Source organism: Plecotus auritus, assembly GCF_963455305.1.
Source record: "Plecotus auritus genome assembly, chromosome: 4".
Lineage (NCBI taxonomy): Eukaryota > Metazoa > Chordata > Mammalia > Chiroptera > Vespertilionidae > Plecotus > Plecotus auritus.
Window position 1 is genome coordinate 5,679,909 of NC_137775.1, and position 15,010 is coordinate 5,694,918.

At 50.3% G+C, this 15,010-nt stretch overlaps 1 protein-coding gene across 8 annotated transcripts in view; it reads right to left on the reverse strand.

The window, feature by feature from the left end:
* The window catches only part of ARID1B (AT-rich interaction domain 1B), a 415,788-nt gene that overhangs the window by 11,189 nt on the left and 389,589 nt on the right, over window positions 1–15,010 (reverse strand). For 6 of the 8 annotated variants that reach the window (XM_080666163.1, XM_080666164.1, XM_080666161.1 and 3 more), the window contains 5 exons: window positions 12,999–13,208; window positions 10,237–10,441; window positions 4,462–4,600; window positions 3,827–3,999; window positions 1,012–1,162 (listed from right to left, as the gene is read on the reverse strand). In XM_080666163.1, the coding sequence (XP_080522289.1) occupies window positions 1,012–1,162; window positions 3,827–3,999; window positions 4,462–4,600; window positions 10,237–10,441; window positions 12,999–13,208 (878 nt within the window). The remainder of the gene's footprint in view (window positions 1–1,011; window positions 1,163–3,826; window positions 4,000–4,461; window positions 4,601–10,236; window positions 10,442–12,998; window positions 13,209–15,010) is intronic. The other 2 variants (XM_080666158.1, XM_080666159.1) reach the window with 2 other exon arrangements.

Sequence of the window (15,010 nt, forward strand, 5' to 3'; positions counted from 1 at the left end):
ATTTAAATGTATTACTATTAAATCTTAAAATGGGAATGAGCAATACATTTATTTTTTCAGCCAATACTGAGAAATTATAAATACCATAAAAATAGCATGTTAAAAAAAAACCCCAATAAATTTTAAATAAAAAAAAATTAACTGGTTTAGTTAGTATATGGATCTTGTAAGAAATATAATAATTAAACTGAATATGTTCCTAAACTGGTCAGTGAATAAGACAGAAAATAAATGAACTTTTAGACTATCACATGTAAAACAGACACGGGAATTTTTGCTAACAACATTGATATCTAGAAGGAAGCTTATAGTTAAGAGAAAAAAATATAATGGACATAGATAAAATTTAAGCTGAGCAAGTAACTTTGTAGAAGAGAAAACTCAGCAATGAGGTAAGCCCCTCTCTCTAATGCGGTAGAACCAAAATGACTTCTATTAGTAAGCCTAGGCTACACAGCCTTCTTCCTGTATTTGCTTTGGTTCCTTTAAGAATATATGTCCCATGCCCTGACCAGTGTTACTCAATGGTTAGAGCCTTGGCCTGTGCACCAAGGGGTCCCAGGTTCGATTCCTGGCCAAAGGCACGTACCTGGGTTTCAAGTTCGATCCCCAGCCCCAGTTGGGGCAAATGCGGGAAGCAACTGATCAATATGATCAATGTTTCTCTCTCCTCTCTTTCCTCCTCCCTCCCTCCTTCCCTCTGTCCCTCCCTCCCTTCCCCTTTCTCTAAAAATCAATGGAAAAAATATCCTCTGGCAAGGATTAACAACAACAAAAGGAATATATGTCCCAGGACAACTGTTGCCCTTCTGATCATCAGCCAACACACACACACACACACACACACACACACACACACACACACGCGCGCGCGCGCGCGCGCGCACCCCAGAGCTGTGCCTGGACCCACAGGAACATGGACACTGTGTGACCAGCTGCCAGGGCTCAGGAGTGTGTGCTGGGAGCACCGTTTCCGGTGAACGGTTTCATCTTTGCCTGAAAGGCACTCACCTCCGGTCATAGGTGGCTCCGTAGGGGAACTGCTGCCGCTGCCCCATGCCCAGGCTGGACATGGCCCCGGAGGGACTCTGGTTGTACATGTCCTGCATACTGCTCGTGGGCATCGGGCCTTGCGACATGAAGGGCTCGCCGCCTCCAGGCACTGGGGCGTGGGGAAGAACAGACTGCAGTCAGCATTCCCAAAGCCAAAGGCCCTGTCTAGCCATTCGTTATTGTTAATACGGTGGATAGATCTTATCCTTATATGACCAACAATATGAACGAAAGAGCGTAAGATCTACAGTCAACATGGGCCCTGTGAGGCGGAACCCTAAGATGGACCCCAGATCCCCACCCCATGTACTTGCCCCACACGGCCCTCCGAGTGTGGGCAGGACCCCTGAATATGATGGGATAACGGGAGGAGAGATGTCAGGTGGGCCCTTTAAATTGCCTCTAAAGGCTGGAGACAGACTGAGTCAGAGGTGCCCCCTGCTGGTCCTGAAGAAGCACCCGCCTTGCGGGGGAGAGGGCCACGTATACGAGCGGGCAGCAGCCTCTGGGAGCTGCCCAGACCCTCAGGCGATGGCCGACGGGACACCCCATTCCCAGCTGCAAGGAACCGAGTGCTGCCAGCCGCCTGCACGAGCCGAGGAGCTGAGCCCCGGGAGACCTCGCCCGCCTGACGTGGGACGCCTGCGAGAGCTGGGCTGAGCACGAAGGAACCGACCTCAGTCTATGCTGCTCTAAGCTGCTAAGCGTGTGGTGACTTGTAACACTGAAAACGGACTGGGTAAGCGAGCACACTTCCGCGTTGACTTCCTTGTCTATGAAATGGGTCTGGTGAGAGAGAGCGGAGATACTGGCAGAGCTGGTGCCCGTCCCTGATGGGACGTGAGAACCTCGACACCGACACCGCCCACCGCCCACTCCAAAATCAGGATAGAGAAAGTCACTAGGGAGTTAAGAATAGCTCCCGAATGGATGAGAGACACCATTTCTATCAGGGGTAGAGTGACAATTAGGTCAGATATGCAAATGAGCATCAGCTCAGCGCCTGAAGGAAACTGGGTCAAGCTCAGAAACTAGCCTGTAGGCAAATTACACATTTTAATGCAAATCTTAATTGATATGCAGTCCCACCACCTTCTTCGTCCTAGAAGGTTAGTCTATGCTACAGGAGGCAAAAGCTGATGGACGTTCTGTGAGCTGATGGATCTGGGAGGCGGGCAGAGAGGCGCAGACAAGGAAGCCGACAACTGGCGGCAGGTATGCTCTGCCGTGGCTTTCACATTCTTTATCTTATTTGATCTCCATCAACCCTCAGTGGAACCAGTTTTGATGTCATTTCCCATTTTATAGATTTAAAAACAGAGACAGACAGAAATTAAGGGGGATGATTAAAGTTAATAGCTTAATTTCCCAATATACAAAGAGTTCTTAAAAACCAATAAGAAAAAAAAACAAATGAAAAAATAACACATAAATGGATATTCACAGAACAAGAAAAGTAAAGGCTGATAAATATATATATAAAGATGTGTGGCTTCACCAATAATTAAAGAAATCCAAGTTAAAACAATAACCAGGCCTTTCCCCCCTCCCAATCTGACTGGCAAATATTAAAACGACTGATAATCATCCTTAGCATGAGAGTGAGCACCGCGCACTCCCACATCTTCATGCTGAGCATTAAAACGGCACAGCTGTAGCCAGCACCTGCCACGCTGGCTGGGCTTTGGGCCTCCCCACGGAAGCAGCCAGGACAAAGAGCCGGGTTCATGTCAGCAGTGAAATAAAACATCAGCGTGCCACCCAGCTCCCTGGCAGGATACGGAGGAATGCAAAACGTCACTGTGGCAGGGGCAGGGCTGCGAGAAAGCCCGTCTCCCAGGGCTCTTCTGTGTATCTGCTTCCATTGGGCACTAAATGCACCAGCGGAGCACGTGAGCTGAAGTACAGGGGAAACGCGAGGTGGAACTTCCTCCCGAGCAGCGGGATCGCTTACAGGATCGATGAAAACAAGATCGATGGCTGCCCAGTGCCAGGCGAGGCAGTCCGCTCCCGTCCCACCCTCCGCAGTAAGAGATGTGGCACAGGAAACAAGACACAACCTCGCGGTCTAACAGCATGTAGGTAGGAAGTTCACGGTAACGTCTGAAGCCAGAGTCCAAACCCTACTGATTATTTTCCATGTTATTATTGTCATATTTTCAGAGTCTAAAATGTGAAACCACCACCAACAGCACTAACAAAATGTTCTTTCTAACATGGCACACCACTAAGAAAAATAGCTACCTCCAGCGTTCACAAAGCCTTTGAATTTCCGAGTTTATGGATTTATTGCAAGTTCTGCAAAATATTTACTTGGAATAAGCAGCTCTGAAGCTTGAAAGGAAAAAGTATAGACTGTCTTGCTTTATGAAACAGATAAATCGGAAAGGTTACACCGTGTAAGATATGGCTTGTGGTTTAACGTACTTGTCCACAAGGAGCTAGTCCTGGTCTGCACCATGCCCCTAGCACCCAGCCCCGTGACCACCGCCGCGCCGACGCTTGGTAGCATTCCGAGCACACGTGCTTCCCGTGCCAGTCATTCCTGTGGCCTTTATGTGATTAATCCCACTTATACTCATGGCACCTTTAGGCGGGGCCTAGTATTATGCCAATTTCCAGATGAGGAAACGAAGCACAGAGATGCCGAGTAGTTTCTCCAAGGCCAGAGACTCCGTAGATGGGAGCTGGGGCTGAATGCATGGGGGAATGGCGGTGGGACGGCAGAGGGAAGGCTCCGGGACCACGCCACGCCGAGGGCCTCTGCACCTACCTTTTCTCATTCCGCCAAAGGGGTCCTTGTTGGGCTCGTAGGGCACCCTGCCCATCACGTCGGGCATGCTCATGCCCTGCTGGTACGGGGCGCTCGGAGTCATGGAGTTCCGTTTTGGGAACGATGAGTCGCCTGCGTCTGAGAATGGGTCGTGCACACTGACTGTACTGCTTCTGAGCGGACGGGAGAAATGAAAGCTTGGTATCAGAGCAGGAAGCGTTACCTCCAAACACTTATCAGAAAACAAGCTACTCTTGAGATCAGTAAACGTAAGAACTACCCAAATAAATGACGGACAGAACTAGTAGCAGCCAACACTGAACAACTCACCAGGGAACACCACCCTCGAATGAGTGGTCGGCAAACTCATTAGTCACAGAGCCAAATACCAACAGGACAACGATTGAAATTTCTTTGGAGAGCCACATTTTTTAAACTTAAACTTCTTCTAACGCCACTTCTTCAAAATAGACTCGCCCAGGCCGTGGTATTTTGTGGAAGAGCCACACTCAAGGGGCCAAAGAGCCGCATGTGGCTCGCGAGCCGCAGTTTGCCGACCACGGCTCTAGGAGGTTTGCTGCAGAAAATTAAGATAGGCAAGTCTGATTCTGCACGCTCACAGTTCTTTAACATACCTTCCACCTGGCATTGGGGTCATCTGTCCATGAGGGGTGGAGGCCGGAGTCGGTGGCTTCAGGTCACCTGGAACCTCTGCCATCGAATTACTGCCAGTTGACTGGGGGGTCTGTGGACCTTGCAAGGATCCTGAATTAGCTGATAGTAGTAAGTGCCAAGAGAAAATGGGGAAAAAACAAGGTTATCAAAGTAAGATCATCCTTGCTAGTTATAAAAAAAAAAAAAAAAAAAAAAAAAAAAAAAAAGACAACAAGGCAACACCTTATTAGAAATAGTAACAATACCCATTGCTGGTCACGATGGAGTAAAATTAGTCACTCTTCTATTTTTTATAGAGGTTATATAATGGAATATTCTAATATTTCTAGGAGTACAATGTAATAATTTGATATTTGTAACTATTGCAAAATGATCACCACAGTAAATCTAGTTAACATTCTTGACCATACACCATTATAATTTTTTTTCTTACACATTATTTGTAGTGAAAATCAGTAAAAGTTTAACTCTGGAAACATACTTCATCTGTGAGCCATAAAAGTTATATTTTGACCAGGTAATAACTTTCCTGGGTAATAATCCCAAGAAAACAATCTAATGTAAAGGAAGTTTTAGGCAGAAAAATGTTCATTTCAGTGTTGTTTATAATTTAAATGTCTGAGAATAAGGAATAATGGGATGAAAATTTTGGCATATCAATTTGATGGACTATTGTGCTGTTTTAAAAAAAATTAGAAAAATTAGTTCTGGTCTTATTTTTTAACTAAAGAATGTTTAAGTTGAAAAGTAATGACACAAGATAACAATGGGCCTTTATCATATTTTGATGCCTTCTAAATGTCTGTAAGTATCTATGCTCTGTCATTAGCAGTGATTTCTGGAGCTACGAAATCAGATTTGTGACTACACAACACAATACTGGGTTGGAATTCATTAATGTCATTATCAGAGTTTATAAGGATTGGCTTTAACTGTAATTACATCTTAGTAACAGCTTAGAACTGAGCAGACCTTTCAAAAATTTAAGGAATCTTGAAAATATTAACCTCACCTTAAAGGAAAAACAGTATTTTAAGAGTTCCTGCTTTATCATTGACCCCAGTCCTTAGAATGTTAGGTGTTCAATAGATATTGGTTTCAGTTACTAATCGCTTATTGAATAAATAATGGGCTTACTCTATTGCAGCCTCTTTTCCATCCCTGAGTTCCACCCGTGCACCAAACTGACAAGAAAAGACAAACATCTCTGCCTTGTGCAGCTACAGCAAACGCTTTCAGAGCTGTAACACACGGCGGGTTCCTGGCTGCTGGTACATGCTACATCTAGAGTTCCTTTCCTCTGCAGTGCCCAAGGCTCATGAGTGACCACCATCCTCGTTATACTTTAGAGAAAACAGAGTTAAACTGGTCACTAGCGAGTGTGCTCTAAAGGTGACGAGTCTATCACTTCTACTCAGCCAGCCCCAGGTGTGAGCAGGGCCATGCCCAGGTGTGAGCAGGACCTTCCCTAGGTGTGAGCAGGGCCATGCCCAGGTGTGAGCAGGGCCTTCCCTAGGTGTGAGCAGGGCCATGCCCAGGTGTGAGCAGGACCTTCCCTAGGTGTGAGCAGGGCCTTCCCTAGGTGTGAGCAGGGCCTTCCCTAGGTGTGAGCAGGGCCATGCCCAGGTGTGAGCAGGGCCTTCCCTAGGTGTGAGCAGGGCCATGCCCAGGTGTGAGCAGGGCCTTCCCTAGGTGTGAGCAGGGCCATGCCCAAGTGTGAGCACAGCTATGCCCAGGTGTGAGCAGGGCCTTCCCTAGGTGTGAGCACGGCCATGCCCAAGTGTGAGCAGGGCCTTCTCTAGGTTTGAGCAGGGCCATGCCCAGGTGTGAGCAGGACCTTCCCTAGGTGTGAGCAGGGCCATGCCCAACTGTGAGCATGGCCTTCCCTAGGTGTGAATACAGCCATGCCCAGCTGTGAGCAGAGCCATGCCCAGCTGTGAGCATGGCCTTCCCTAGGTGTGAATACAGCCATCCCCAGCTGTGAGCAGGGCCATCCCCAGTGAGATCAGGTCTGTCCAGGTCCCACCTGGTCGGGGGTGAGTATTGGTGACAGCCAACAGGTTGTATTCTGTGCAATGTCTTCCCTGGGTGCCCAGGACTAGTGTGACTCTGGGAAGTTCTCAGAGACACGGGAAGACTTACTTTTAATGTGAGTATCTTTTTAGATGTAAACATCTTAAAAAAACTAACTCATGCTCATAAACCTAATTTTGGTGAGACGCTAGAAATGCATATTTAAAAATGTACCGAAAGGAAAAAGCAGTCTTGACAAACACATGAGGGTAACCTACAGACCGGAGCCAGCGGGAGCAATGCCTGGCTTTTCCATGGAGGACCGGCTGCTCGGCAGCCTGCACGCTTCCCTGGAAACACGGCTCACAGGCGGTGATTTCAGAATGACCCTTATTTACAAGCATTCACATTTACAGCTCATAAAAAAGGGAAAATTCTTCCCTCTTGCCAGAGTTTCTTCCTTTGCTTTCAGGGAAAAAAAAAAAAAATGAATGCAACCTCTTGAAGCTCCATTAATAGCAGAGGCTGGCACGCTCTCTAGGATGTCCCTACCTTCTGCCAGAAGCTACAAATGTATACTCGAAAGTAAACAATGGAAAGGTTATTGAAGGTTAAGTACATTCACACACTTCAGACTGTACAGCCAGACTCCTGGCTGGGAAGATAATTTACACAGCACGAACCTGGTGCCCTCCTCCTGGCTGGGGTTTCTGGAAGTAGGGTGGGGAGAAGCAAGAAGAGCTGATCTGTCCCAGGCCTGCAGTGACTAGAGGTCACCCAGAGGGCACTTTTGTTTATAACCCGAGCCCCATTCTCATTTATTTTCCACTGAGGATTCCCTAGTTGGATCCATGACAGGTTTTGTGACATCACCTGTCAGCTAATAATAGAAACGCAGTCAGCCACCTGCCAGCAAAGACGGATGGGTTTTTGGTTACAGACTCACTAATTGAATGTGGGGCTTCGGTGCCCCGCCCTCCCCTGCTCCCCCAGGCAGGCCCTGCCCCTCCCTCCCCCACTGGTTTCCAGGCCGCCCTGGCCAGCTGGGTAGGAAGCTGCTGTGGCTGCTCATTAGAAGTCCACAGCTTTTATAGTTTTATTATAACGAGAGCCCCGCTGGGCCGGAGAGATGGCCCTGTACCGGGCCTTGTCCCGGTTCACTTGGGGCCTTCTCAGCTGACTCGCCCCAGTGGCTGCAAGACTGGGGTGGGGGTGACCCGATCTCTCTGGGAACCACAGGCCTGTCCACAGTGGAGATCCCGATGGCCCCAGAGGCCTGGGGGTGACACCTGAAGGGCTGACAGCACTGAAGGTCAGACCCGTACCAGCCACATCAAATCAAAAGGAATACAGAAGGACAGAGCAGCGGGCGCCAACCTTTTGGACCTCACGGACCACTGGTTGGCGACCGCTGACTTAGAGCGCTCTTACGATACAGCCAGCGATCTAGGACTTAAGCTGGTTTAGTGAGCATTGAAACCAGGGGTGGGGGACGCTAGCCCGCGGGTCCGAGAAGTCGTTTGACCTGGCCCTGCCAAGGCGCTAGGGGTGAGTTAATTAAATGTTTGACCAAATATAGCAGGCTAATTTTTAAGTTGATAATTTTGTATGGCCTGCGAATGATATATATATCCAAATGGCCCTTGATAGCAAAAAGGTTCCCCACCCGATTTAAACAAATAATCTAGATTCTAGAATGTTTCGTAGGAATCTTTTAGTTTTCCTATATGTGCAGGTAAGGAATCATCTACAGTTATGTGCCCATGGGAAAAACTGACCTCAAAGACACACATTTTGGCTGAAATTTAGTTTCTGGAAATGTTGTCGTATGCGAGACCCTGATGTGGCAAATGGTTGACAATAACTTTTTTCCTTCGTTGACGGTAACCGTGTTTCAGAGACGAGTTCCTCGGTGACCGTCCCAGAATCCGAGAGGACAGACCCATGGGTGCTGGGAAGCGCCTGGCTCTGGCCACGGACTGATGTGAGTCACCACCTCAGGGACCTGTCCCCGCGCCTGTCTGTCTGTCTTGCTGAGCAGCGCACGGAACACCTGAGACGACGGGTGAGCCCTGCATACCCCGCGCCTGCCCCCAGGCCCCGCCGACTGCCTGGAGGAAGCGTTCCCCGCCGCTGCCTGCCTCACAGCTCCAGCTGGCCGCCGAGAAGGATGGATTAGCAGAAGCACATCTGCAACCCAAGCTCTTTTGTGCAGGTGAAACGGCAGCGCTGCCATAAAAACTGCGGTTTAAAAAGAGGAAGAGGCAAGGCGGCACTTTGGGAGGGACCTGGCCAGCGGGACGCCCGCACGGCAGCCGCCGCGCCTGCGAGGGCCATTCTCCACACCAAGTGCAGACCATTCACGGCCGGGCTTTCCCGGCGAACGAAATGCACCTTCAGGTCTTTGCAGACATTGCCTCTTTGGTTCCCGTACCCCACTGGGTTTTTATGCTGGAAACACAGTGTCAGCTGTTCCCGGCAGCTTGTTTTACTGTGAATATAATGTGGGGAGGTTTTTAAATCAGGTTCCCGTTTTTCAGGCACCACGTCACTGGCAAAGGCTTCGGATCCTCAAGGATGGGGTCCGAGAGGAGCTGTCTGCCGGCCTTAGCAACGACAGAGCTAAACCAGGTGTGCTCAACACAAGTATTTACGCGAGGCCCCTGGCCTAGCGCCCACAGGTGTCAGCACTGCCACCAGGAGCAGCTAAGCTAAGAGAAACCACTCCTTTCTGCGGCTCAGATGCCATCTTCTATGTCAACACGCCCCACGACAAAGGTGTTTCGCATACGGCAGGGCGTGCGGGGCCCTTCCCACGCACTGTCGCTGTGACTCTGGGTCGGTTACTTAGACTTCATGTGCCTTCGTTTTCTTACGGATTTAAGACCCTCTCTGTGTCCTGGGTCCATGAGACTGAATGACAGCGTGGAGAACAGCGCCCGCACACCGCAAGTGCCCAGGAAACAGGGCCACCCGCGTGGGATCTCGGCCCGGAGCGAGCGGTGCGACAGGAATTGGGGACGCTCAGCCGCGTGTGCGGGGCCGACGGCAGGAACGACCACCAGGCCGATGTGGCGGAACCGGAAGCGGGGACAGTGGAGCTGAACTTGAGAGGCGGCACCCAGAACAGGGTGACCCAGGTTTCTCCTCGGCCCTCGCACTGTGTTTATCGGCTACGATGGCTTCAGAGTCCAGCAAGCTGCCCAGCAGGCGGAACGAGGGCTGGCAGAGCTGAAGGAACGCGGGGTCGCCAGCAGGTGAGAGGAGACAGCAGCCAGCCAGGAACCCACGCGGGTTTTCGTGTGAGAATTCAGGTGACCAGCCATCGATCCTAACACTCCTGACCGCGGTCGAAGCTAACTGGGCTGCCCCGTGGCACGAAACACAACGTCCAGATCCCATTTGGCCAACAGGCAGGCCTGAGGCTGAGCGGTCGAGCTGCCTGTCAAACTGCAGGGGGCCTTTCCGGGGCGCAGACTGCCAGCACGGCCCCCCGGGGCGGCGGTGTGACAGTGAGGTGGGCTATTTGACAACACCCGTGTCAGGAATAAAGGCATACAGCTCCGAGTCCCAGTCTATTTGACTACAAGGTAAAGCTAAGGAGCGGGCCTTCAAAGTGCTGAGCAGCAAGGACACCAGCCCAGTTCCCGTCTGTTCCCCGAACTCGGCCACCGGGGCGCCCACAGCACCGAGGCCCGCAGCCCTGCGATGCCCGCACTCACCGGGAGATGGCGGCTGCAGCTTGGGCTGCTTCTTGGTCTCGGCGGCGCTGAAGACTTCCGGCGGGGGCTCCTCCCCGCGCTCGATCTTGCACTCGAAGGCGAACAGGTACTGGATGTACTGCTTTTTCAGGGAGCTCGCTGCACTGCTCGAAGTGCCAACGTTTAGGTTGGTTGCCAGCTCACGCCACTTCTTGTTTTTATTAACCTAGCAAAAAAAAAAAACACCACAAAACCCAAACGGCAGGGTCACTGGTTTGCAGTAAAGTGGCTTGTTTAAAGCCAGGAGACAAAAAAAAAAAAAAAAAAAAAAAAAAAAAGCGATTAACGTATTGGTTTACTTTTTTCCATTTGCCTTTAACTAATGCTCGTTACTCCCACTCAGTCGTGCGAAGGCAGCATTTACAGTTATGAAGCCATTAAGGGACCTGCTGATGGGACATGAGAAGCATTGCTTGTCCAGACTCTGCTGCCTGGGGCACCTCCGACGCCTCGCCCTCCTCAGAGCCAGCGGGCAGCCAGGGATGGATGTGAGCAAACGCACTCTCGCTCACACTCGGCCCTGTCCCACCTCTAACGAAAAATTAAAAAAAAAAAAAAGGTATCTAAACCAATTTGAAAGGAGCAACAGAAGTATTTTGTAAGTTAAGTGTTTCGGCCTCGGTAAGAAAAAGTGTTCCCTTCCGACAAGCGCCCAGAAAGATGGGCTCTGAACCCGGCGCGTCCACCCTCACACGAGGCTGTCCTGTGGGGCTGCGCAAAGGCAACACTGGGTGCAAAGGTCAACAAGGACCTGACCGGGTCACCCCAACTTAAATGCCCGGCACAAGCCGTGGACCTGGCAGCTCTGTGTCTCGGCAGCCGGCCTCGGGGCGGGCAGCTGGGGCTCGTGAAGGGCGGGAGCAGGTGGGCCTCCAGGGCTCCCTTCCTCTCAGGCAGGAGAAGACGGTTGAGAAAACAGAAGAGGAAAATAAAAAACCCCGCAGTGTTCTGTACCGGTTTTAGGCTTTATTTCAACCTTCTGATTCCCACTGGGGAACAGAGTTATGGGAGGTTTAAACACAAGAATGAAACACGAAGACCTGCAAATACTAGGGATTACTGTGCCTTCCCGTGCGCCCTGGATTCAACAGCTTGGGTAAGGGTTAAGGGCGCAAGTGGTTTTTAATACAATGTTAAATTTTCGGATTCAAACTTTCTCACAAAGCTCTTTATATCCATTTACTTAGTACTAAACGGTGCACGATAAACCGCACACGCTCACGGAAGTGCCTAATGCTACTCCCGGTGCTTAACACCAGCCGGCAACAGGCAGGCCGTGCACTGCTGCAGACACTCGGCAGAGGGCTGCCTGGGCTCCCTGAGAAGCGAGGCGCTGAGCTGAGCTGTGTGGCTGCAGCTGCTCCGAGCACACCGGGTGGTCACCAGGCAGAGAGGAAGCTGGGCGTGAGCGGCAATGCCAAGTGCTCACCAGAGTCACAGCGCCGTCCAAGCACCCTCATTAGCCAGGCCAGTCTTGCTGGCAGACCCCACCCTAACGCACACAGCTAGTCAGCGTGAGTCCAGACAAACTACACTTCTGTGATGGTGACCCCAATTGCTTAGTATCCTGGGGACTAAAAAATCCGTGTGGGAGGTCCGGGCGCAGAGGGGAGAGGCCAGGGTCGCAGTGCAGAGGGGACATGTGCATCTTGACTCTCCCCTGGCCAACGTGGTGGTGTGATTTACCGCGTGATCACGCAGGGCGGTGCACCAAGCTGTTGCGGTTGTAGTCCTCAGGGCCCTGTGAGTGGGATGGGACACCCCACGGAGAACCAAGGCCTCTCCTGCACCCCCCAGTGTGCAGCACTGGGACCAGGTGAGACTTGTGGGTTAGATGACTGGCCCTTGGATAGTTTGTGACTTGGGCCACCTGTGTATTAGACCACCGGGGCCCACAGGCGCTCCCATTGATCTGGGTGGGAGCCAGGTGTTGACAGGTTTGAAAAGCTGCCCAGGTGACTCAAATGCATAGCTGGGCCTGCGAACCCCGGTGGTGGGGGAGCACCCCTCCTCGGAGTCCAGGGCCACACCACCACGGCCCTTCATTTTGTTAGTTTCCTCAAACCTCCTTTGGGACTGGTGAGCTCTGCCCTGACAGATTTAGGACAAAGGCAACCTCGAGGGTGAGGCCTGCACCCAGCAGGCAGGGAGCCCCTGAAGGGGTCAGCCCTAGGCAGGCACCTGCACACCCTGCAAACAAGCGCCTCCTGAAACTCTGCCCCCGGAACCACCTGCTCCCTCCAGACCCAGCGCGGGGGCCAGTGACAGGGACGGGGTTTTATGGCTTCGTTTCCTTAATAAATTGCTCCGGACAGAGGAAACAGTGAATCTGATTTATACCTGATCCAGACAATTAATTTGGTCATTCACAAGACATTTCTGGAATATTTACTAGGAAATCCTGGCAGATCCCACAGAACTCTGCGGCTGTCAGGGACCCTAAAGAAAAATCTAGCCCAAAAGTCTCACTTTACAGAGAGGGACCGAGGTCCATATAAATGCCTGTGGGGGTCACGCTGCGAGCGGGCTGCGAAGCCAGGGTCCCCAGTCCAGATGCTCTGGACCCCTACATGGGTCCCCGTGAAGGCGACTCTCTCACAGGCTTAGCTTTTTCTCCGCGAGAAAACAACCCGTCCCTATAGTCAAAGAAGGTTGCTGTGAGAGCTTATCCAGAATGCCTCCCTCTTCACTCATTCATTCATTCATTCATTCATTCAATTCACCTGGGCCAAACCTCCGATCTCTTTGACGCAGACATAGAGCCGGAACAGGTCCAGCGGCTTCTTGCCCACGGCGGGCAGGCTGGAGACAGGGGAGCCCCTCTCCTCCATGAAGGTCAGATAGCGGTCGACCCACAGCTTCCTCTCTGGCTCGCTCCCCAGCTCATACACCTTTGTGATCTTCTCCCCAGTGGTGGTGGATGAGCTGGACTTCTGGGGCCAGAAGGAGCATTTGGAGGGGGAAAAGGTGGGCAGAGGGACAGGGAAGAAGGTGAGAAAAAGTAATGAGGTACCAGGTACAAAAAGAGAATAAATTTTCAAAACTACTGCTATCACACAACAACTAGGAATGAAGGCTACTAGTTCAGGCACAAACTATACATTTCTTAATGAAGAATTTACTTTGATTTTAAATAAAGGCCCGAACCCACCCCCACCATTATATACTTAAAGCTCTTTTACTTTACTGATATAAGCGTTGAATCCCAGAAGGCAAGATTCCAATGACACCATCGTCATTTTTAAAAATAAGAGGGTGTTAACTCACTGAACGATCACAGTGAATTTAAATTTCACATGTATTCAGAGAGCCCCCAAAACTACACGAGCTCCATTTTCCTTGTCAAAATACGGATGGCTAATGTGTGTCCTCATTAAAACTCTACATCATATGGAGGAAGAGCAAACACATGGAACTCGTGGGAAATAAAAGGTAGGTCACAGGTCACAGGGACCAGGGTGCGGGCCCCAGCCCGGGAGCTCTACAGGCTCCTGGCTGAGGCCCCGCACGCCTCCCGGTGACCAGCTTCCCCACTGAAGGTGCTTGAACTTCTCTGCCGTGGTGAAGGGCGGCTAATTCCTTAGGTAACCAGGCCTTAATCACCGACACGTGCTGTTTCCTACTCCCGGCGTATCTATAGGTAAATACCTGCTTACTTTTACACACATGTGCTTAACGCCCACATGGTTCAGGCCGATGCTCTAATTCTCGGTCTATTATTTTTCTAACTATACTTGATACGGGAATGTCGAAAGCTGCCGTTTCTGCAGACCAGAGGCCACCATCTGACCCGTGACCTGGGGAAGGGACACTTTCAGTCCTCAACAGCCCAACAGTTCCCTTCATGTCTCCGTATTTGTAACATCATTCCCTTCGTGTCTCCATTTGTAACATTATTCCCTTTGTGTCTATATTTGTAACAATATTCATGTACTTGTAGTGTTTGCAACTCTGAGGGTTGCTGTACAAAATCACTGCTAACTTCCCTATGAAGATCTCCTTGGAACAGTAACTGACTTCATTTATTCCTGTTTACTAGGTTGTCATTTGCAACATAGTCATTGTTTAGATGGAGATTTTCTTAACTCTTCTGCATGAAACTTAGCCTAACATAATTTCACACACGTTCTGAAATTTGGGGGGTTGAATAACATGACTGCCATTGAGGTTTGATGTGACCTTGTTTAGCAACGTGGTCCCCAATAAAAGGAGGACCTGAGCAAGGATGTTGGGGAAGGAAACCCTTTAACAAGCTGTTTTCACTGAAATTTTAAGCCTCCAGCTTTAGAATTATTGAGGCACAAAATCTTTACATCAAATATGCAGAAGCGGGTGAGAGAGTTGATGTAAATAAAAAATGTGGAGTGGCAGGAAAAAACATAGTGATCTTTTAGAATTTACATCGACGCTGAAGCTAAAGGGCCAGCCACTTAAAACCACCTTAGAGAAGTGCTGGAAAGTGTATGCACACGTCCCTAGTATGTCTGCAAGCCCTTGTACACACCACGCTATGGAGCACACGCGATAGACACTGCGTCTTTAAACTGTATTTCCTGCTCTTACAGCCAAGGAGTGTTTGACGAGGAACAACGCGCTCTGACGTTTGAAGCTGCTTTCTCACACTATGGCGCCCCAGGAGCTCTGTCATCAACGGGGCAGGTATCGGAGGGTTCTAAATCCTAGTGTCGAAGTCTTTCCCTTTTCGGGAAATACTCTAAAAACACGGACCCAGTGT